This window comes from Heterocephalus glaber, unplaced genomic scaffold (genome assembly GCF_053883595.1).
Source record: "Heterocephalus glaber isolate CG9 unplaced genomic scaffold, H.glaber_assembly_v1.0 deba00001781, whole genome shotgun sequence".
Lineage (NCBI taxonomy): Eukaryota > Metazoa > Chordata > Mammalia > Rodentia > Bathyergidae > Heterocephalus > Heterocephalus glaber.
In genome coordinates, this window is record NW_028258467.1 from 4,313,003 (window position 1) to 4,336,934 (window position 23,932).

General features: G+C 40.0%; 1 protein-coding gene and 1 long non-coding RNA gene across 7 annotated transcripts in view; one reads left to right on the forward strand and one right to left on the reverse strand.

Annotated features, from left to right (window-relative positions):
- Window positions 1–3,935: 3,935 nt before the first annotated feature.
- LOC101702996 (uncharacterized) lies at window positions 3,936–7,826 on the reverse strand. The gene is made up of 2 exons (XR_206092.3): window positions 7,413–7,826; window positions 3,936–5,594 (listed from the first exon to the last, which is right to left on the reverse strand). It is a non-coding gene; the product is annotated as an uncharacterized LOC101702996 (long non-coding RNA).
- A 97-nt stretch (window positions 7,827–7,923) lies between these two features.
- Window positions 7,924–23,932, forward strand: part of Znf75a (zinc finger protein 75A) — a 60,566-nt gene continuing 44,557 nt past the window's right edge. For 2 of the 6 annotated variants that reach the window (XR_015447960.1, XM_013065549.3), the window contains exons 1-6: window positions 7,924–8,509; window positions 9,793–10,287; window positions 11,740–11,935; window positions 12,681–12,772; window positions 12,978–13,104; window positions 15,048–15,158. Coding sequence is in view for 5 of the 6 variants with exons in the window: in XM_013065549.3 (XP_012921003.1) it covers window positions 9,880–10,287; window positions 11,740–11,935; window positions 12,681–12,772; window positions 12,978–13,104; window positions 15,048–15,158 (934 nt within the window). In the remaining variant the exon portion in view is untranslated. Of the gene's footprint in view, window positions 8,510–9,792; window positions 10,288–11,739; window positions 11,936–12,680; window positions 12,773–12,977; window positions 13,105–15,047; window positions 15,159–15,579; window positions 23,162–23,932 lie in introns of those variants that run through there. The other 4 variants (XM_013065548.3, XM_087202985.1, XM_087202986.1 and 1 more) reach the window with 4 other exon arrangements.

The window sequence follows — 23,932 nt, forward strand, 5'->3', positions numbered from 1 at the left end:
AAATTTTACCAAATTATTTTTACTTAAATTATCAGGGCCAAGGATTTGGCTCAGTGGCACCGTCCCTGTCTCCCAAGCACAAGGTCCTGAGTGTTCAATCCCCAGTACCCCAAAAAAATTATTAATAAATTTCCAGAAGGAATTGATGTGCATCTGGGGAAAGCTTGATTAATTTTGGATGCTGATTTAGAAAAACAGGTAAGAACAGCTTGTACATTTCTGAGGATGGAGAGTAAGTGGGCAGTTGCTTTGTATTAAAACCAGAATTAAGGGGCCAGGGATTTAGCTCAGTGGTTCTGCCACCTGCCTCGAAAGCGCAAGGACCAGAATTCGATCCCTGGTACCAAAAAACCCCCCCAAAAAACCAGTAATTAAAATGTAAGGTACTAGTGTAAGAGGAGACACCAACACTATCAGTATTTTTATATTATAGTTGCCTGGCATTGACCAATGAAACAATGTAATTCTCAGAAACAAATCCTAGAATTTACTATATGAGAAAGTGAACATTAATAGCTAATAATTTTCCTATCAAAGTTTATTTGCAAATACCAAATTAAATGTTCACCTGACATGTTATACTAAAATGAAAAGCCATAAAAATACCATTTTTTGGTTATAAAATTAGCAAAACCAAATAGACTAACAGTATTCAGTGCTAGGATTAGTGCACTGGGAGAAGTACTTTCGAACTCTGGGTTTTAATGTGAAAACAGTTTAACAATGTGTATCAAAAGTTTTTCAAGTTTATACTTTATGACTTGGTAGTTTAGTTTTTGAATTTTTAAGAGATAGGTCCTGCTATGTTGCCTAGCTGGCCCCAAACCCAAGTAGCCAGACTATAGGCATGTGCTACTGTCCACCTAGAAGTTTAATTTCTAATAATCTCGAAGGTAGTAGTTTGAACTTACCTGCAAAAAATGTTTACATTATTTATTTTGAAAATAGGAGCAAATACTTGTTTAGTAGGAGAAATGATTCACTCAACTAATATATTGCATGGTAGAGTATTAATTACAAAGCAATCAAATTTGAGGTTTGTGACAAGATTTTTTAGACATTTTGGGGAAATTCTCAGAAACAGTATAGTAGTTAAAACCCTGAACTTTGGTGTTAAATTTAAATCTCATGTTGTTCACTAGTTTATGTGATGGTGTCGAGTCACCTAACCTCTGTAAACCTGTTTCCTTAGACATTTAAAAAGGAGACTACCTGGTGGTGTGGTTCAGTGGTGCAGTGTTTGTCTTATATTCATAAGGCCCCAGGTTATGAGGATAAACACGTACAATCCTATATACTCAACAGATATTGACTTATTAATATCAAAGCATGAAGTACATTAAGGTATGTGGTTTTTGGTGGGTTTTTTTTTGGTACCGGGGATCAAACTTGGGACCTTGCCCTTGCAAGGCAGGCACCGGAACCACTGAGCTAAATCCCCGGCCCAGTACATTAAGATACAAAGTCTAAAATTTTATTCACAATTTTCCAATTAAAAAATATATATATCACAGGGCTGAGATTATATCATCAATCAATTGGATTGAGTTTTTATATAATCTTCAATAATTAGCATATGTTACTTCCATGACAAGAGGATAACATGCACTAAGTAGGCAGTAACAATTAACAAACCAAAATGTCTAACAACATTAAATTGAAAACTAAAAATCTGGGCATGGTGGATGCCTGTAGCCCACCACTCTGGGAGGCTGAGGCAGGAAGATTGTAAATTCAAGCCCAACCTGGGCAAACTAACAAGATTCTGTCTCAAAAAAAATTAAAAAGAGCTGGGCATGTAGCTCATTGCAAAGTCCCGGGTTCAATCAATCCCCAGTTCCCACTCCATACACACAAAAAGGAAATCAAATCCTTTTCTCCTTAAAGGTAACTAGAATTAATCAGCACGTAACTTCTTTCATGCTGTGAATACATTAGGGGCGTGTGTATGCATGGATGTGTGCTGTGGATGCAATCTAGGTTCCCATGCATGCTAAGCATGTGCTCTACTCCTGAACTACACAGTAGAATTTAAACATTCTTTTCTTACAGTCATTCCACCTTAGATATCTGGTATCTGGGACAATAATCCCTCAATATTCAAATCTTGTCTTATACCCTCATTATTCAGATCTTTTGTCTTAAGTAGAAAAAAAAATGAGCTGATGTATTCATACATTTAAACAAATTTATTATTTTAAAACTATATTTTATCATCAAAATGTACAAAATATCAGTAAGAACAATGAAAACTCACAGTAGGCCTACCTCCTATATCATATAACTGCAGAAATCTTTAAACACAAAATCTAATTTACTAGAGGGGCTGGGGATTTAGCTCACTGATTCCGGCATCTGCCGCTCAAGTGCAAGGACCCAAGTTTGATCCCCGGTACAAAAAAAAAAAAATCTAATTACTAGAACCAGAAGTTGAAGGGATATTTAAGGTATCTTTAATATTATGAGGCCTAGATTTCAAAAAACTATCAATTCTTGAGTGGATTCTACTTTAGAACTGTTTGTTGACTATTGTTGCATCTCTTTCAATGTGAAATGGAACCTTTGAAACTCAGGTGTGGCTTCCACAAAGTCAAGAAGATAGTCCAAACTCTTTCTCACAGCATCTAATTTAAATTCAGCAGTCTGCTTGTCAGCTCTTCTTCCTTTTTGGACAACTTCCTTTGTAATCTCACCTGTTTTTGGGGTTTTTTTTGGTACCGGGGATTGAACTCCCGTCTTTGCCCTTGCGCAGCAGGTGGCGAAACCACTAAGCTAAATCCCTGGCTCCTAATCTCATCTATTATTTGGGGGGACAACCCTCTTCTTCATCATTTCTGTTTAACCATTTCTTTATAATCTCTATCTTCTAAGCATTGAAGATCATAATCAGGTTCCTTTTTGAAAAGATTTTCCCATGCATTTGCTATTGTTGTTTTACTTCATCCCAACTTTTTCCCCAGTTAAAAATTATAATTTTTATATTGTAGATTTTAATCTTGGAAACTCCTTTTTCTCCTTTATCTCGTTCATCATCATTTTCTTCAAAAATTATGACTCTCTTCAAGTTGTTTAAACATAAAGTCGTTTGCAGCTCAAAATCACACCTTGATTCATTGGCTGAATCAAAGTTGAAGTGTTATGAGGAAAGAACATGTATTTTATTCAACCATCCTCATTACTTAGTGATTCAGCAGAAGGGTGAGCTGGGGAACTGTCCAGAAGTAATAATGCCCTGACATCCTCTTCATGGAATCTTAGAACATTAAGTTGAAAATGCCGGACCTCAGGAACAAAGTTTTGAAAGAACCATTCTGAAAACAATTCTCTGGTGAACCAAATGTCTTTACTAGGTTTATATATCACAGGTAACATACTTGTATCCTCTTTCACACTTTTTGGAAGCTTTAATTTGCTGATAATTACTGATTTTATGAGTTCCATCTGCATTTGCACATAAAAGGGCAGATAACTGTTCTTTGTTTATTTTCCTCCCTGGCAGGCAGATATCTTTTCTCTTTGCCTGAGTGTTTATAGGCACTGACTTCCAAAAGAGGTCAGTCTCATCCCCACTGTATAGCTGAGCTAGATGCAGTTTTTCCTCTTTGATTATCATAGACAGTTTTTGTCTAAATGGTTCAACGTTTTTTGAAGCTGAACTTAGGACTTTTTCTACACATACTTTTTGGTTCCCAATTGCATGCCTATTTCGAAATCTAAAAAGCCAACCAGTGCTAGCTTTGAAGTATGTTTGCCCAAAACACTGTGCAAATCTCTCTGCAGCAACCTGAAGCTCCACACCTCTAACAAAGATACCAGCTGACTGTTTCTGTTGGTACCGCATGTAGACTGCATCATCCACATCTCCATATTTGGCTCCTGTTGTCCGCTTTCTCTTCTCAGCCCCTATTAATGGCATGTCCTGCTTCAGTACAAAGTCCAAAATCAATTTCTTATTCTTTTTTCCCTTTTTTTTTTTTTTTTTTTTGGTACTGGGGATCGAACTCGGGTCCTTGCACTTGCGCATCAGGTGGCGAAACCACTGAGCTAAATCCCCGGCCCAATTTCTTATTCTTTTTAATGTCGTAAAATGTTGATTTACTGATTCCAAATTCATCCATTACACTTTTAAGAGATCGTCCAGGTTCAATCCTACTTAGAACCTTCATTTTCTCCTCCAAATTCAGTGTTGTATATTTCCCTCTCTTATTCACACTGAATTTGATTTCAAATAACCAACAAGAAAAAAAGAAAGAGAAAAGCCTTACTGAATTGGAAAATAATTAATAAAAAGCTACTGCAAAGCCCCAGAAGGCACAGGCATTTTTAGTGGAGGGTAATGGACTGAAAAGGATGAGTTCATGATTCAAGTGCTAGTCTAGAGGTAAAGAACCTATGTTCTCAGCTGTTGCTGCCAAAGTCCTGCCTGGATGTTGCTATTGCAAATCAGTTTTCAGAACTCAACTGCTTTTTTTCCATGGACAAATATAGCTGCTCCAATGACCAAAAGAACAGACCCAGGTGGAATTTTTTAAAAAGTGATGCTAGCGAAAAGGGAGTGTGGAAAAACTCAAAAGCTGTAACAGAGTAACCCTGTATAGCAGAAATTCAGTGTGGCTTCTCCCCTTCCAAATAACTTGCTTTTAACTCATTGCCAGAAAAGAAAATAGTGCTCCTGTTGTTCAATATGTACCATTCACTGGGGACAATTCATCTACTTGAATAGACTCTTAAGTCTCAAGGACTTGGACACTAGAATAGCTGGAAAACTGGAACTTGGAAACAGTTGTATAGAATCTTTAGGTGAAGGTGAAAGAGAATTAATAGGTTCTGCTGCACATAGGAATGAAATCCAACTTTTATTGCATTCAATATGGCATTCTTTTTTTTTGGTACCAGGGATCGAACTCGGGTCCTTGCGCTTGCGCAGCAGGCGGCGAAACCACTGAGCTAAATCCCCAGCCCCAATATGGCATTCTTAAAGACTGAGCTTTAAACTTGAGTGTCTCTTATGTTGCCAAAGTAATCTGTAAATATGTAAATAATTTATTAGTAGCACTTTTCCACTCTCATATCTTTTCCCTTTTGTGTATCTGACAAATTCTCAAGGGTTATCTTTCACTGATACTATTACTATTCTATATTTGGGATATTATCACATTTTAGAATCATGGCAGTTCCTTAGAGATAAGCCTCAAAGTTTTACAAATATTTTAACACAGTTAAAAAGATATGTCCTTTCATTTATTTTCCTAAGTTTACAGCAAGATGCTAAATAACGTACTTTCATACTTGAGACTTTGATTTCTCTTCAGTGTAGATTTTTCTTAATTTGAACCAAGACTGAACTGCCTGAAAAAATTCAAAACTTCATTTATTTTACTCATGTTTCTGTTCAATTGTTTCCCATTAAGTCTTTTTGCTGGCAAACTCTTCTGTAGTTTTGCACCCTCAAATATTTCCTTCAGGTCCTTGGTGCTGCCCAGAGCCATTCCAGGTCTTTAGAAATGTACTGTTCTAGATTAATTTCATGGTTTTCATTTCAGATACACAATTTCATGAGAAGAAACAACTGGCACTTTTATCCATTCCAGGCGCTATGAAGAAAGAGAAATATGTCAGAGGAAAGAGGAAAATGATTGGTATCTCAGTTATTCTTCTCCTGTAGGTCAGAGCCTGACTGCCCCATTCATTCCCCAACTATAATATATAGAATTCTCTCAAGTCTCTCATCTAGAAATGCAGCCAAAGCACTGAGTTATGGAGCACTAAAGTATCATGAAAGAATGTAATACAGTATGTAGGCTGTGGAGCCAGTGATAGGCTAAGAAACTTTCTCAAAGAGGCAGGTATATCTAAGTTAATTACTAAGTAGTAACTATTATAAATGGAAAAAGAAAAAACAGCACTTATTGCCAGTAGCAGCACCATTAACTCTAGTTACTCACCCAGCAAAAGCATTTAGTCTTCTATGGTAGTTCTGTGGGTGTCTCAGAATTAACTCAGTATATGTGCTTTCATTGTTTCATAGCTGTATGTTCATCATTTCTAAAATAGTGCCCAAGCAGGGAGAGATGAAATCTAAAAGAAAGACTTGGGCAACTTTAGTGGGCTCCACAGAAAGGGTAAGAACTGTGGCACCAAACTTCATACAGTAAAAATCATCAGTGGCTCTCACACTACTCATCATTTGTGATTTGCTTCCTCTTCTTTCCACAGGGTCTCTTTCTTTTCTTCTCTCTTTGAACAACTTCCTCCCTGTGTTATATTCAAGCCTGCTAATGACATCTAAGGGCACCTTGGCACTGCTGAAAGATATTCATTTATTCAATTTAATAAATTCTAAGTATATATAAGCTCAGCACAGAGCAGGTGATGAGCATCTCAAGATAGAGGCATTACTGTTCTGAGAGACTGGGAACAATACTCACTTAAAAACATTAAGTACCAACCTGACCAAGATTCTAAGGAAATGAACCTTCTTTGATACAGATTCAAATTCTCATTGTCTATTTATTCTCACTTAAAAAGGATCAAGATCTATGCCTAAGAGAAACATAATACCTTTCTATCCCAAAGCAAAAGTGGTATAAGGCCCTGCTGCCTGCTTTGCAAGGGCAAGGTCCACAGTTCAATCCCTGGTACAAAAAAAAAGTAGTATAATGGCTTATCATTTTTACCTTAAACTTACCTAAGAACTGCCCTAGAAAGAAGTTCCCCCCAGAACCCTCAAATGGTGCTCCCAGAGTTACTTTCTTAAATGCAGTCTTCTCCAGGATAATGTCCAGGCAAGCTGATTTTTTTTAACCTGTTAAGCTCTTTCAATGTAGCCCAAATGAGTAAAAATATACTACTGATCTTACATTGCATCTTTCCAGCTTTCAAATCTATGCTCTTGTTCTTCCTTCTGCCTGGCATGTGTCTCCACACCCTGCTGTGGGTAAAATCTGTCAAGAACCTTTATAATTTCTTCAACCCAAATCAATTTTTATTTCCTTGGGATTCTCATAGGATTCAGTTTATCTCCTACTTTTTACTACCTTGTGTTATCAAATTGCTTCAGTCTTAGATTACTTGAGGACAAAAGCACAAAATACATTTAACGAATATTCCCTGGATTGGGATGGTCTGATATTAAGAACATTTGGAGGTCACCAACAACCCAAAACGCTAAGAATCATATATATATATATATATATATATATATATATATATATATATATATATATGATTCAGTATATATTTATGAAATGCCTTCCTCACTCAGGTATCTTCAGCAACCATAACAGGAGCCCTACATTCCAGTTTGGCAGGTGCCACTGGTAACTTGTGTGACCCTGATCCAGTCATTTCCCAGGGTTCGATTTCTGTGTCGAGAAATACAAATGGAACCTCTTTCACAAGTTAAAACCTACCTCACAGGAAACACAAATTGTGAGGAAAGCACCACGCGAACCAGAAAGCGCACAAAAATCTCAGAGGTCGTCCTTTCTGATCTAGCAGTGGCCTGCCAGGCACAAAACGGCCTCCTCTTTCTTGAGAAGGCTGCGATGAGCCTCACTAAGTCACCTGGAGCACTGCGAGAATAGGCACACGGCGTAGAGATTGCAGGGGGCAGGGGGCAGGGGGCAGGGGGCAGGGGGCAGGGGGCAGGGGGCAGGGGGCAGGGCCCGGGCAGGGCGATGCAGACACGAAGGAGACGTGAGACCGCGACGCCAAGCGCTGCGCCCGGTGCCGGGCCCTCCTATACTCTGGCTAGCCCGCAGACTCGGTAGTGTTAACTCTTTCCTGCCTCTTAACCTGGTGGCTGTTCCCATCCGGAAGGGAAAGCAAGGCTGTGACGCAGTCGCATTGGCTCCTCAACCAGAGCGCGGGGCGGGGCCGCGCGAAGACTCCGGACTCATCACTTCCGCTTCCCGTTCCGCTTCCTCTACTCTCGCTGGCCCCAGGCTGCGATGAAATAGCGGCAGGTGGGTGTCTCATGGAGGCGGACCGTGGAGGGGTGGTTCTAGGCCTTGTGCCACCAACCCTCGGGCTCCGCTCGCTGGCCCGGCTCAGACTGGCGCGGGCTCAGAGCTGCGCTCGTTAGATCGGCGTCCGGTCTGGCAGCGGCTCCCAGTTGAGCCGGGGAAAACAGGAAGCGGCCTTTGTGGGAGTCGAGCTGTCTGAGGTAACCAAGAAGCTGCTTCTCTTAGGTGGCCGCTGCGAGGCGGGCGGGTCACGGGAAGCAGTCCTGTTCCGTAGACAAAGGCGTTTTTCTCCCAAGTCTGAAGCTTGACCGGCCGGAGCGAGGCCTTCATCTAGCTCCAGAAGCCATTCTCTGTACTATTTGCGAAAGTTCAGCCCGTGGCCACGACGGACGCTCGCTCAGACCCTGCTCGCCTGTCCCATGTCCACCGTGAGGCTTGCAGCAGCGTTTACCGCTGCATCCAGAGAAACTTGCCGCCTTCACTGACTTTTTCCGTCTCTGACCAGTGTTGCCATGACAGGAGGGATCGGTGCAGCTTCTGGGGTAGGAATGAAGCCCAGTGGTAGAACGCTTGCCAGGCGTGTGAGGCCTGGGTCCAGCACCACGTACACAAAGGAAATACAGATTGATGCAAAAACAGAAAGAGTTCCTGTGCCTCCAGAGCAGAAAGGGCAACAAGGATCCTACCATTTTAAAAAACATCCGTGTCATCTTGGGCAGATTTTAGTTCACCTCAGTTCCCTGAGGCTCACGAAGCTCTACTTAGCCTCAATTACAGGTCTAAGAGACCCTTGAAGAAATATAAAATAGGCAGAAAGATCACTTTAACCATCTTTCGCTCAGGGTGTGCAGCCCAGCAGTGGAGTGTTTGCCGAGGGAGTTAAAGGCCCTTTGATCCCCAGCTGGGGTGGGGTTGGGGGGTGTGGGAGGGTGGAACAAAACCCAAAGCACCAAACTTCCCACTCTTTCATTTAAAAAAATAAAACTTGGCCTTATGTAAACAAAAACAAGCTGTGAATTTTTTTCTAGATCAGGTAAACAAATTAAAAAATTTGTGTAAATCTGCATAGAATATGAGCCCTAGTTGCTTAGTAAGGAGATGGTTTTTGAGAAAAACATGGCTACTTTCTCCCTAATTATTTACCTTCTACTTTGGTTTCACCATCTCAGCTCTCCTGCCATTTTTCATAGAGGAGAAAGGAGAGTATCAAATGTTCCATGAAGAGAAGGTTCTATCTTCACAAGTAAATGAAGCCTTATAGAAGTTGTACCCTTTTTTTTTTTTTTTGGTACTGGGGATCGAATTCAGGACCTTGTGCTTGTGAGACAGGCTCAGTGCCACTGAGCTAAATCCCGTGCCCTTTTTTTTCAATCAGGGATTGAACTCTGTACGTTGTGCTTTGGAGACAGGCAGAGTTGTACCCCTTCTTAAAGAACGGTAACCTCTTAAAATTTAAGAGAAACTCACAATGTTCTCCTAGTCTTATTTCCTTGTATTCTTCCCTTATGGAAGAAATAGGATAGGAAGCACACAAATTAAGTCTGGTTATTCTCAAAACTCCTTTCAGCTATAGTAGGTACCAGTTTCCCAACTACTAACCTTTCCTGAGTTGCTAAAAAAAAAAAGCAGAGTCATCAGTTGACTTTTGTTTTCTCTGAGCTGTGTTGAACTTTGAGTACTATTTTTTAAAAAGGCCTGGCAGTTGATTTTAAAGGCAAAGCAAGACAAGACTTTTTCTGTTCAGTTTTTGCTCATAATGAATAATAGGTAGTAGGTTCATGTAAATTTCTTGCTGACATGAACTTTTTTCCTACCTTGCCCTTAGGAAGAAGATACTTTTATTTTGTACCAGACCAGTTGGAGTCTCAGTTGTCAAAGGTGGCACCAGGAGCAAAACTGTTGCTAGAGCAGAATGATGATGGTCGATCTGAAGGTGGCTGAGCATTTGGACCCTCAGATCAGGGCTCTATGGGAGACTAAGGAATCTGTGCCAGAAGGCTCTAGTCAAAGTACAAAATCTCCACACACAGACAGTCTTGATCCCAAGAGCTCTTGCTGGTACTTCCATAACTACCATTATCACAAAGCAGCTGGACCCCGTGAGGCTGTTAGCCAACTTCAGGAATTATGCCGTCTGTGGCTGAGACCTGAGATCCACTCAAAAGAGCAGATCTTGGAACTTCTGGTATTAGAACAATTCCTGACCATCCTGCCAAGGGAGACACAGACCCAGATGCAGAAGCTCCATCCACAAAGCATCGAGGAGGCTGTGGCATTGGTAGAACACTTGCAGAAAGAATCTGGTCAAACAAGGAATAGGGTGAGAGAAAGATTCCTCAGTGAAATAGGGTGAAGGTGGATATAATAGGGGTGGGAGCAGTTATTTGAGAAATGATGAATTAGGTCATTTCTGTTCCTTTAAGACAGTTAAGGTGGGATTTGAAACCTTAAGCACACAAGGAAAGTCAGTGTACCAATTCCAGATATCATGGCAGAGACTTCTCTTGCTTCAGAGAAAAAGTTGAATTTTGCTTTCTTTGGAACCATAATGAAATGATATCTTGAGTAAGGAGACAGAACCGTAATTCTTAGAAATAACAGCAGACCCTTGACTTAAGAACTCCATCAGTTCCTGAGGGCAAGTTGTAACAAGTTGGCTGTAAGAATACAGCTGGGTTTTGCATGTTTACCTGGGAACCCACTATAGATAACAAGAGGCAGATGAATCTTCCATTAACCTAATTAACCCAAGTTATTCGTATGGCAAGCCGGTTGTAACTTGAGGGTCCACTGTAAAATTAATGGGGGAGTAGGAATCCAAAATAGGGAGAAAACTTAGAGACCAAAGGAGAGCAAGAAAGAGAAGTTAACTAGGGAAAGACTAAGGGATAAGGAAAAATGGAAACAGATTTGAAAAGAAGGAAAATCCTAAGAGTAGCTGTGAGACAACACTGAAAGGTAGTGTCCTGCCTGCAGTAGATGATCCTTCTCTGCTATCTTGGTGGTTGGTCTTTGGCTTTGCTGATGAGTGGGGAGCTAGGGTATGCTCTTGGGCAAGTGTCAAGCACCTGCTGGGCTCAGGCCTACCGCGAAGAATACAGGGCAGGACATATGTTTGATGTCAAAATTATTTGGAGGTAGGTTGGAACCACTGTTCCTTTTGTTTGTTCTGTTTCCATTCTCTGTGAAAACCTTTCCTGACCATAGGAAAATCTGGCTGACAGGAGAATTTTTATTACGTATCTTAATTTTTTTTTTTTAATAGAAAACCACTAAGGATTTAAATCGAGAAAAAGTCGCACAAAGCAATGTAATTCAGTAGGTGACTTTTGCCCAACACTGCTAGTGGCCTGGTTGAACTCTATGAAGACGGATGGGGCTGGTTGTATTGGGGGTATAGCAGGGTTTTGTTTTTTTAAATTTTATCTGAATTTTCCCAGATTTGTGGGTAGTTCTTTGTGGATATCAATGATCCGATATCTCTTTCTTCCTTTGTTTTTTAATGGTAGCGAGGTTTTACATTTATTAAAAGTAGGAAAAGAAACATGCTCTGCAGAGTGAGTTTGGGTCATCAAAAGGTAGGAAAAAAAGTACGCTCTGAGAGCAGACCACCCTGAAAAAGAGAGCACAGGGCCCAATATCCCTTTAAGTCCTTTTTTCTTTTTTTGGTCTCATACTTCCTACAGTTTGGGATATATACTTGTTCTTCCTCCTGCCTACACCCCTCAACCAAAGTAAGGTCTGTGGTAACAAGGATGGGGATTATTTCTAGGTTACAGTCCATGAGCTGGGAAAGGAAGCATTGCTCTTGGAAGAAAGACCAGAGGCCCCAGGTTTCAAGCTTAATCCAGCAGAGTCTCAATCAGAGGGCATGTCCCAGGATAAAGAATTTTGGAATACATACCAGGGACAACAAGAAGAGCTGAACAAGAGTGCGCATAAGGAAACTGAACCTGTATATAAAATGGGTAAGGAGCTTCATGGTAATTTCCTTCTGGGAACTGCAACTATGATTTGTTTAGCAAAAATGTCATGGGCATTTTCAGTGTACCCAGCTCTGGATTTGTAAAAGCAGCCCTGATAGCAGTTATGATGTCTCCTCAGGCAGTAATAGATTGCATCAACTATAAGTGAAGGTGGGGGTTGGCCTATGGTGTAGAAACACCCAGACCACAGAACATTGGTAATAGCACCATGAACTCTGTTCCTTAGACAAGTTGAGAGAAGGAAAAGAAAGGAAGTTTTGGGACAACTTCGAGCTCAGGATCTTGCGCTCTCCCTCATGAAGAAGCATTGGGGTCAGGAATGAGCTGTTACAAAAAACTGGGCTATTAGTGGCAGGAAAAAATAATTTCAATTTTTGCGTGACTCAGAACAGTTTATATTATCAGAGGAAAACAAGGGATTTTACTTCTCATGACAACTAAGGAAACAGTCAACTGGGGAACTGGTACTAAGGGCTGGTAAGAACTTGGTTCTTTTTATGAAAAAAATCACTCTGACATGACACACAACACACTTGTAAAGGTACCCCATCTCTACTGACTGAATCAGGATCTGTATTTTATTTATTTATTTTTTTGGTACCAGGGATCAAACTCGGGACCTTGCGGGGAAAGGGGTAGAACCACTGAGCTATTTTAGAAATTTTAGAAATGAGCCCAGGATGTTGATAGAAATGAGCAGTTTCCTCTGGCTCTTTTCCACCCACAGGTGAACCTGCTCAACAGATTCTATCCTTTCCTGAGCAGACAACTAACAAAGATTGGACAGTGACACCTGAGCTCATCTTGCCTGAGTCCCAGGTAAGCTGTACTTTCCAGCCGTTTAGAGCTGTCTTTTCCCACTGCCCATGAGTCATACTACCTAAAGGGAGCTCAGAGACATGTGAAAACATGCGAACAAACAAACAAAGTTCTTTTACTGCCTGGCCTATCCTATAGTTCTTAGCAAATGATTAAGCTGTCTCTCTAGTGGCAAGTACTGAACTAAGTCTATTCTCTTCTTCAGAGTTTGTTGACATTTGAAGAAGTGGCCATGTATTTTTCCCAGGAAGAATGGGAATTACTGGATACCACTCAGAAGGCTCTCTACAATGATGTAATGCAGGAAAACTATGAGAATGTCATCTCTGTAGGTAAAGATTCTCCCTTTGGTTTTGTTTTCGGGGTTTTTTGTTTTGTTTTTTAGAGGGTCTCGCTATGTAGTTCAGGCTGGCCTTGAACTCACTATGTAGCCCAAGTTGGCCTTGAACTCATGGTGATCCTCTTGCATCAGCCTCCAGAGTGATGGTATTATAGGTGTGCACTGCCATGGATAGCTTTCCTCCCTTTGTGTAGAGGTTGAGTCATACATTGCATTCTTGGTTTACTGAAAATGAAATCGTATGAGCCACATGCTTTCTGTAACTGATTGGCTCTTAGCTCACTAATATAGGGAAAGGGAAATGGATATCCAGATCACCTGGGGAGGATTTTTTCCAAATGTCAGTACTTATTTCTTAGCCTACATGGAATTCCTCATCCGTTCCCTACTCTCCCAAATCTGCTCTTCTCTGTCTTTCCTCAGTAAAGGTACCACCATTACCCAGTTGTTCAGGGCAGAAAATGTATAGGCATCCTTTTAATCTTACTTTCATATCCCATTAGTAACCTATAAGCAACTTTTTTTAGCTCCACTTCCTCGTTATATCTTGAGTCTAGCTTTGACTCAGCCTTGTGAACTGTTAACATTGTAGTCTAAGCCAACATCATCTTGAACCAGATAGCTTTCTGACACCCTGCCTCTTATTCTTGTCCTCTCAGTCTTAGCATTGAGCGAGCAACCAGAACTTTAAAAGAAAAACCTCATCAGATTATAGTGTTTCCTTGGTTCAAAATCACTTCCTTGCAGTAATTTCTTAAATTCAGAATAAAATTCAGACTTCTCATGACTCTCCTCGATCTGGCCTTATCTCCTGCTTTTATTGTGCCCCTGCTCACCCCTCCATAGCCATATTGGTTTTCTTGCTGTTTCTTGACATTGCTCTGCTCACTTTGCTTTCCTTTTCTTCTGCCTGGTACTCTTTCCTGCCACATAATAAAAACTCTCATTTTTAGGTTTCTGCTCAAATACTGCTTTCTCAAAAAAAGCTTCCACATAGCCTTATCTAAAATAGGCTTTCAGGATTAGAATCTTAGAGTTATTTTTACTATCTTTAGTTTTCTTCAAAACATAATTTCCTGCAATTATTTTGTTTGTTGACAAATTGACTATGTTAATAGAATATAAACTTCATGAAATCAGGGAACTCTGACTTCTTTACCCTATATCCCCAACCCATAGAGCAGTACGTAGTACATCCTAACCACTCAGTAAACATTTATTTATTTATTTATTTATTTATTTATTTATTTATTTATTTATGGTGTTGAGGATTGAACCCAGGACCTCTTGCTTGCTAAGCATGCGATCTACTACTGAATTATATCCATGGCCCCAAAAAATTTTTACTGAAAGAATGAGTAATAGATACTTGCAATACTGGACAGTCTATTCAGAAAGGGTCCCCCTCTTCCTGGATTCCTCTATTTGGATATGAAATTGAGTTTTAAGAGGGATAGAAATCTGTCCTAATCCAGGGCTTAGTGCTAAATAAATAGAAGCTAAGTAAGCAACTATAATTATGACAGCAATCATTTGTGCATATGATACCCCCACCTATTGTCCTTGACACTCACTCCACTCTACCTAGTCTTATTCTGGATAAGTCCTCTTAGGAGTTATTGACCACCCTATCTTTCTTAACCTCTGCAACTTGATTTTCTCCCTTGGTTAAACATGGAGTATTCTTAGTGGCAGAAGAGGGGAAATGTGCACTGAGTTGACATGCCCTATATCATTTTCATTGATCCACCTTGGAGATTATCTGCTTTGCATGTTCACCCATGTATTCAGTATAGTAAAAATATGATACTTTGGATCTGGGAATCTGTTCATTTCATCATTTGGGTAACAAACCGTAAAAGTATCTTTTATTCCTGAATAGTCTGAAATTAATAGGACTGCTTAATCCTTGATCTAATTTTTTCTATTTCACAGCACTGTTTGGACTCCCCAAACCTAAAGTGATCTCCTGTTTAGAACAAGGGGAAGAGCCATGGGTTCAAGGGTCCTTGGATTTCAAAGACAGTCCCAGAGAGTCGCCTACAGGTAAATACACTGTAGGAAGAGGAGACATGTGCCTTGATGCAAACTTTTACAAGGACTTACATTTTAACATTCTGTTCCTCTGGTGGTGGTAGTTGTTGTTAGTGGTGTTATATGTGTATATGTCTGTCACTTAGGACTAAACCCAGGGCTTTGCCCATGCTAGGCAAGTGCTGTACCTCTGAGTTACTTCCCTAGCCATTTTACTTTTTATTTTGAGACAAGGTCATGCTAAGTTGCCCAGGCTGGCCTCAAATCTGTGATCCTTTCACCTCAGCCTCAAGTAGCTGGGATTACATGTGTTTGTTATCACATCTGCCTTCCTCTGTTTTTTAAAATTAATCATCATTGAATTTTTCTTTGCATTCCTGTGATTTTGTTGTTCTGGGATACATATAGCTGATTCTTATCTTTACCCCAACAGAGTTTAAGCTAAGAAAAGACACTGAAAATCATCAGTCTGTATCCCTTTCTGCCTTAGAAATACACACACCAAGAGTCATAGTATCAAAAAAGGCCAAAGTGAATGTGTCTCAGCAAACAGCAGGCAAAGAAAATCATGATATGCACAGAGTTGGGAAATGGCACAGAGATTTTCCAGTGAAGAAAAGAAAGAAATTTTCAACATGGAAACAAGAGTTGCTGAAACTTATGGATCTTCACAAGAAAGACCGTAAAGGGGAGAAGCCTTTTAAGTGTCAGGAATGTGGGAAAAGCTTTAAAGTTAGCTCTGACCTTATTAAGCACCAAAGAATTCACACCGAAGAAAAGCCATATAAGTGTCCACAGTGTGATAAGAGGTTTAGGTGGAGTTCAGATCTTAATAAGCACTTAACAACGCACCAAGGAATAAAACCATATAAATGTTCATGGTGTGGGAAAAGCTTCAGTCAAAATACAAATCTTCATACACATCAAAGAACTCACACAGGAGAGAAACCCTTTACATGTCATGAATGTGGGAAAAAATTCAGTCAGAACTCTCACCTTATTAAACACCGAAGAACCCACACAGGTGAGCAGCCTTATAGCTGTGGTGTATGCAAGAGAAACTTCAGCAGGCGATCAAGCCTTCTTAGACACCAGAAAATCCACCAATGAAGGAAAGCATGTCTGCTGTCCTCATTATGAAGAAATTCAACAAGAGTTTTATAGTGAAGTTGATGAAAACATATAAAAGCATGAAGAGTTTTTTGTTTTTGTTTTTGTTTTTTGTACCAGGGATCAAACTCAGGACCTTGCACTTGTGAGGCAGGCACAGTGACACTGAGCTAAATCCGTGGCCCGAAGAGTTTTTTGTCATTGGAAAATTTAGGGGTATAAATGTATTGTTTCACGAAAAGGAATCAAGGTTGTATGTTAGGGGTATGTTGTACTACTTTCTGTTTTTACTTTTAGCTGTCAGGGAGGTCTTAGGAAGAAAGATGTTATAAGATAGTGGTGGCAAAACTATGGCACATGTGCCGCAGTAGACAATTTGTTATCATTGAAAGCTCTAAAAGGTTTGACATCACTGTTCTAGGAACATTCTGAATAAGGGAAAGGCTGTTTTAGGATTGTACTTGGAAAAATAGTAATTTCAATTTCAAATTGCTGGTGCACCCAATCAGTCTTCTGTGGTATCAGAAGTAAATATTGTTGCTTTTGCACGGATTTTCCCACTCTGGAATGTACATGATAGAAATATTTATAGCATAGTCTTCCAAGACAAAAAACAATATGTATCTATGTTTAATTGCAAACTATTATCTTCAGAGTAGCAGGCATACCAATTTCAGTAGTCTTTGTTGGACAGAGATGAGTTCTCCTAGAAAGTTTTCCAGTGGCTAAATTGGAGTTTCTGTCTTACTTTTGTCTTTGGACACTATTCACAAAGTTGGACGTCATTTGAGTTCCTTCTTGAACTTTTTAGCAACATAATTTTTACTGTGATGAAATAATTTATTTCACCACTAGGCAATCTGCCAAATGAACTAATAATGCACTATTTTATGTCTCATTGGTGATGTTTGGGAAATGCAGAACATCTCTAATGAGATCATACGGAAACGGGTTGGATTTGTAGCCATGGTATATATTAGATATAAAGAATTTTCTGCATTAAAAGAAACTAGACTGTTTTTCTTACCTCAAATGTCAATAGGCTACAGCACCATAAATATTAGCACTTACCCAAGGCATGAAAGAAAACTTATGGGTACAAGGACCCGAGTTTGATTCCTGGTACCAAAAGAAAAAAAAACTTACGGGTTTTTAGTATTAACTTCCCGCAGTTTTTGTTTACTTTTTAATTTCACTTTTGTTTGTCATTAAGAATGAGAAGTATGGGCCAGGGATTTAGCTCAGTGGTTTCGCCGTCTGCTACGCAAGCACAAGGACCCGAGTTCGATTCCTGGTACCAAAAAAAAAAAAAAAAAGAATGAGAATTATATTTGTATGAAAACTGGAATGTGTATGCTGCAGGCAGGATTCTGTTGGTTACTTAACATAGATATTGAGCATCTAATCAGGAAATTGAATTCCCAAAAGGAAAAGTTTGGGAACTGATAGTCATTACTAAGCAAGGATAGGCAAATCAAAATCTGTGTTGTTTTGTTTTAAAATGAAAGCTGATATTTTGGGTCTGTTTGTCTGTCCTATCCAGGACAGTATTTACAGCAGTCTCAGGTGATAAATTTGTTAAGATTGCAGATAGTCTATAGCGTATAGATTTTCTTATAATTCAGCTGTTTAGCTACAACAGTGACTCAGGTATTTTACAGTTGGGAATTTTAGGTATACTAGGAAAGAGGTTAAAGAAATTATTTCTTCCAAGTCATTTATAAATGAAGTGAGGCTCAGAGAGTTACATAGACATCCCAAGACCCCATTACCCATTACTAGAGGATCTGTTAGATATCACTTAGTTGTATCTGTCAGGTATGAAGGCAGGAGTAGTAAGACCAATTTGCTGTTATCCCTACATAACGAGCCTGAATAAGATTGTGTTATATCTAATTCTAGCTTTAAAATATTCCTGTTTCTTGTTTGGTTCCTGAAATACTCCATTTTTCCTGAAAGTCTTCGTTTTCTCTATAAAATAGAGATAACATTTAATTAAGTTTTATTCTGGGAATTTGATGGGCTGATGAAAGTAAAGCACTTAAAACAGGGTTTGGTCCCTAGTAGAGACACAGTCTGTATCTCTTCTTTCCCTTTCCTTTGCTTGCCAATGATAAGTTGGGTGGGCTGACTACAATAAAAAAGTAAATGTGTGTATGGCTATTACAGCTCCAGTCCAGAGTTGAGTGCTTGTGGTGGTGGTTATGCTGAGTTGATTTGATCCTTGGTTTTGATACTTTGTTATTTGTCATAAGAACCACCTAAACTAATGGTCTGAAGCTCTAAGCAATTTTATTTAATAAACTATACAAAGTACTATTTTTTAAAGCCCAGCCAGTGCTGGTACATACAGCAGATTCTCAGCCTTAGACCTTGGGATTCTATCTCCTAGGGCATATGTGGATTTCTTCCAGACACTATATTCATTAAATTAATTTGAGGGTCTAGTGTGTTCCAGCCACTGTACTAGAGTCTGAAGCCACAGCAAATGAGAGAAACAAAAACACATTCTTTAACAGAATTTGTATTCTTTTTTTTGGTACTGGGGATCGAACTTGGGTCCTTGTGCTTGTGAAGGAGGAAGCAGGCAGCGGAACCACTGAGCTAAATCCCCAGCCCCAGAATTTGTATTCTAATGAATAGGAGAAAAGAGGTAAAAAGGAGAATAGTTTTTTTTTTCTTGCTATTTTCAGTAAGGCTTGGTCATGAGATAGTTTTTGTTAGGGGGTTGTAAGCAGAAGCCTACTTCTGGGCTAAAGGATTTATTCACTAGTGCAAGACTCCAGTGCTTTCCTTTCCTGCCTCAATCATGGAAACCTACAGAGTAGCCATAAGAGCAAGCAATTGAGGGGCTGGGGATTTAGCTCAGTGGTTCCTCTGCCTGCCTTGCAAGTGCAAGGACTCGAGTTTGATCCCTGGTACCAAAAAAAAATCAAGCAATTGGGGATGCCAAGTCCCCACATGAAGGGCAGCTGTTCCAGAGTCCGCAGACCTGTAATGAACTTATGGGAATGAGAAATAAACATGTTAAATCATGGAGATATTGGTGCTGTGTATTTCTGGCCTATCCTAATAGAGAGCTTAAACGAGGGCAGTTGGAGATGACCCCCCCCCCCCACCTTCGGTACCAGGATCAAAGTCAGAACCTTATACTTTCGAGGCAGGCACAGTGCTACTGAGCTAAATCCCTGGCCCTACACTTCTTGAGCTTAGGACGTTTTCCCTTTTCATTCCACCTGGACTTTAGCTCTCAGAAGAGATCTAGCTTCCCCTGGATGCTTGACTGAACGGATTCAGTACCCGTGGAAACACTTAGGAGCTCACAAGGCTAGGTGCTTTGTCTCCCTGTGCCCCAATATGTCATATGCAGGCATTTTCATCAAGATTTGGTCTAGGGAGAGGGTAGGTCATGCCTTTTATTCCTCAGTACAGATTCCAAAGGTGGTTTGGTAACTGCCTCTGTTATGCCTTCTATGAGTCATGCCTCAGAAAACATCAAGGCATAAGACAAAAGCAAATTTGTCTGGACTGCTGAAAAGAGGAAAGTGGTTGCTCTTCCTGAGCTAAGAGGTGACATCTGGGAAGAAACTTAGGAAAACAGGAGTATGACAGTTGTAGTTCCCAAGTGAGAAGCCTCATTGGCAAAGTCCTGACTTAACCAGTGAGAAGCTGCACAGACTTACAATGTCATATCCATGGGATTTGGAAGAAAAGATTTCTAAAACTTTGTTACAGGGATAAGAAAAGATTACTAAAAATACATACATACACACACACACACACACACATATATACACACACACACATATATATATATATACACACTTGTATATATATGGAGTTTGGCTTAAAAATGAAATGTGAGGGCCGGGGATTTAGCTCAGTGGTTCTGCCACCTGCGTCGTAAACTCAAGGACCTGAGTTCAATCCCTGGTACCAAAAAAATAAAAAAATGAAATGTGAAAGACATACAACTCTGGGCTCACCCTTAATCATTAGTACCGAAGCTCTCACAAATATATCCTCTATAAACAACCAGATGATTTCTAGTACAAACCAGAAGGTTGCTTTGTTGTAGTTTGTTCAGATAACAGTCTTACAGTGACTCTCCTATTATTTCTGAGAACTTTATTATTGTTCTTATCTAGGCCACCCTTCTCTTGTACTGGTCAGAGTGACCAAAACTAGGACTTATTCCAGACCTAGAGTTTTCCTTGCCATGAAACAGATTCTGGAAACTCAAACTGATCTTGAGAAACTCGGGCATCTTTTAACTGGAATGGAAGTATGAGAGCTTAGAATCAAATCTCAACTAAAACTCCTAGGGTTTCTATCAGTGTTGGAACTAATGAGAACAGTGTTTAATTTCCCTGAAGAGTTTGAGAGTATGAATGCCAAACACCCTGTTGTATCCAGATGGATAGTTGTTAAACATTGAACCCCATAAAAGATTTTCCAAACATTTGTTGAGTCACTCTACTAATAAGTGTTTATTAGAGTCCCTGCACTTCCCGGTCAATGATTATTTGTGTAATGAATCAGGCTACCTCTGTTACTCCTCTTTTGGGGACTCTAGTGCACAGTGTATTGCTTGCTGAAGCTTTCCAGTGTGGGCCAGCTTCTTTCCCTCTAAAGTGGGAAGTGTTGAAACTTTGCCCATACTGTTTTTCTAGGGTTCCTCCCGCCCTCAGTAAGATTCCATAGAAATTGTTATAGTTTGTCCACCAAAGACCTATGTGTTAAAGGCTTGCTTCTCAGCTTGGTGTTATTAGGAAGTGGTAAAAAAAACTTAAAGGTGGAGGCCATTTGGAGGTTTTGGGGTTGTTGGGGGCATACCCTTGAAGAGGGTAGTAGGACCCCAATCCTTTCCTGTTATTCCCTGGCCATGATGGAAGCAACTTTGCCCTACTGTGTGCTCCCACCATGATGTATTGCCTAGCCACAGACATGAAAGTAACAGAGTAAACCAATCATGGACTGGAACCTTTCTCTTTATAAGTTGATTATCTTAGGTATTTATTTTAATATTAGAAAGCTGACACTAAGTCTAAACCATATTTTTGTCAATTGAAACTTTTTTACACTTGTGACTTTTTTTTAGCAATAAGATACAGCCTGTTATTCAAAAAGCCACTCAATGTCTCATTTAGAGGATGCTTAACAAAATATATATCTTAAAAATTCAGTACTCTAGAATGCTTTTTACAATTGTTTCCATTTGAGAATCAGAATAAAAAAATAGGTGATAATCACAATGTGGATAATACTTATGCAAGAAGCATTGTGACTTTTTTAAAATTAATACTTATGCAAGAAGCATCGTGACTCCCCCCCGCCCCCCGCCATGTAGTTCAGACTGTCTTGAACTCACTAGATAAACTAGGATGGCTTTGAACTCACTATGTAGCCCAGGATGGCCTGAACTCACAGTGACCTCCTGCCTGAGCTTCCCCAGTGCTGGGATTACAGGCATGCACCATCACACCTGGCTCTCATCATGACTTTAGGGGTATTTCTTTGTGACTAACTACACACTAGAGAGGGACCCATGTTCAGAAGTGCACAGCTCAGCGCAGAGGAGGCTTCTGGGTCAATGTGCTGTGGCTCCCAGTGTGGAGGAGGCTTCCAGGTTAGTGTGCCACAGCTCCCAGTGTAAAGGAGGCTTCTGGGTAGGCGTGCCACAGCTCCCACCACAGAGGAGGCTTCCAGGTCAGCATGCCACAGCTCCCAGCACAGAGGTGAGCTGTGTGGGTGCCAGCAGAACCCCCACCCCCACCCCAGTCGAAATGAGAAGACACATAAACAAGCCTCAGAACCAGACTTCCAGATCACCTAAAGCAACCCCAAAGGGAAACAAGATGGAACCCTCTGATACTCAACCACTTGGACACCCTGAACTAGCAACGAAAGATGATCTGCAAAAGGTGAAATCAGCAGAGACTGTGCCCATAGTGCAAGGTATGATTAAAAAAATCTAGAGAGGACACAGATTGAAAAATAGAGGAACTGCAGAACATGATGCAGTCCCAACATAGGAAACAAATGGAATCCATGAAACAGATGCGAACAGATTTCCAGGAGATTAAAAACTCCACTGAAAGTCTATGCAGCAGAATGAGCCAATGTGAAGACAGAATTTCAGATATAGAAGATAAGATTGCAATTAGTGACCAGGAAAAGAAAAATTTCTTTAAAATTGTAAGGGACTACGAAAAATCAATCCAGCACTTGCTAGACAATGCAAAGAAGAATAACATAAGACTGATTGGAGTCAATGAAGAAACAGGAGAGAGTGCAGATGACATAAAAAAACTGTTCACAGAAGTGATGGCAGAAAACGTCCCAAGCAGGGGAGAAGAACTTAACATACAAATAACTGAGGCATATAGGACTCCAACTAGCCTTGATGAAAAAAAACAACATAGGCATATAATTGTTAAGATTCCAGAAACCCAACAGAAGAACAAAATTTTACAAGCAGTTAAAGAAAAGAAATAAATCACATACAAAGGAAAGCCCATCAGAATCACAGCAGACTTCTAATGCAAACTCTCAAGGCAAGAAGAGGTTGGAGTGATATATTTCAAGCCCTAAAGGAAAACAACCTCCAACCCAGATTGATGTACCCTGCAAAACTATCTTTCAGAATTGATGGTGAAATATGATACTTTCATGACAAAGAGCACCTTAGGAACTTCATGTTACCAAACCAGCACTCCAAAAAATTTTAGACAAGGGCCAGGGATTTAGCTCAGTGGTTTTGCCGCCTGCTGTGCAAGCACAAGGACCCGAGTTCGATCCCCAGTACAAAAAAAAAAAAAAAATTTTAGAATCTTAGGAAAAGTCAATGGGGATCACAACCCTAGGAAGCCCAGCAGAATGAATCCACTGGGCCCAACAAGAAATTAAAGCAAAGGGGGAAAATCCAACAAAAACAAAAAGTCATGACAATGATAACTCAGTACGTATCAGTTATAACCATCAATGTTAATGGTCTCAACTCACCAATCAAAAGAAATAGAGGCTGTGGATTTAGCTCAGTGGTTTCACCACCTGCTGTGCAAGTGCAAGGACCTGAGTTCAGTCCCCGGTACCAAAAAAAAAAAAGACTGGCAGAATGGATGAAGAAGCAAGATCCAACAATATGCTGCATACAAAAAGCACACTTAATTCAAAAAGAAACTCATAAAAAAATAATTTAAAAAAAAACCTCATAGACTGAAAGTTAAAGGGTGGAAAACAATACTCCATGTGACAGGAACCTGAAAACAAGCAGGAGTAGCTATCCTCTTTGCAGACCAAGTGGATTTCAAACCCACACTGATTAAGAGAGACAAAGAAGTACACTACATCCTTATAAAGGGAACAATCCAAGAGGAAGAGATGACAATTATAAATGTCTATGTACCAAACACTAGTGCGCCCAACTATATAAAACAAATACTAATGGACATGAAAAATCATATAAGCACTAATACAATGATAGTGGGGGACCTCAATACCCCATTGTCACAAATAGATCAACTAGACAAAAAACAAGCAATGAAATACTAGAACTCAAACTCTTGAACATATGAACTGAACAGATGTTCACAGAGTATTCCACCCCACAAAATCAGAGTACACATTCTTTTCAGCTGCACATGGGTTGTTCTCCAAAATAGACCACATACTCA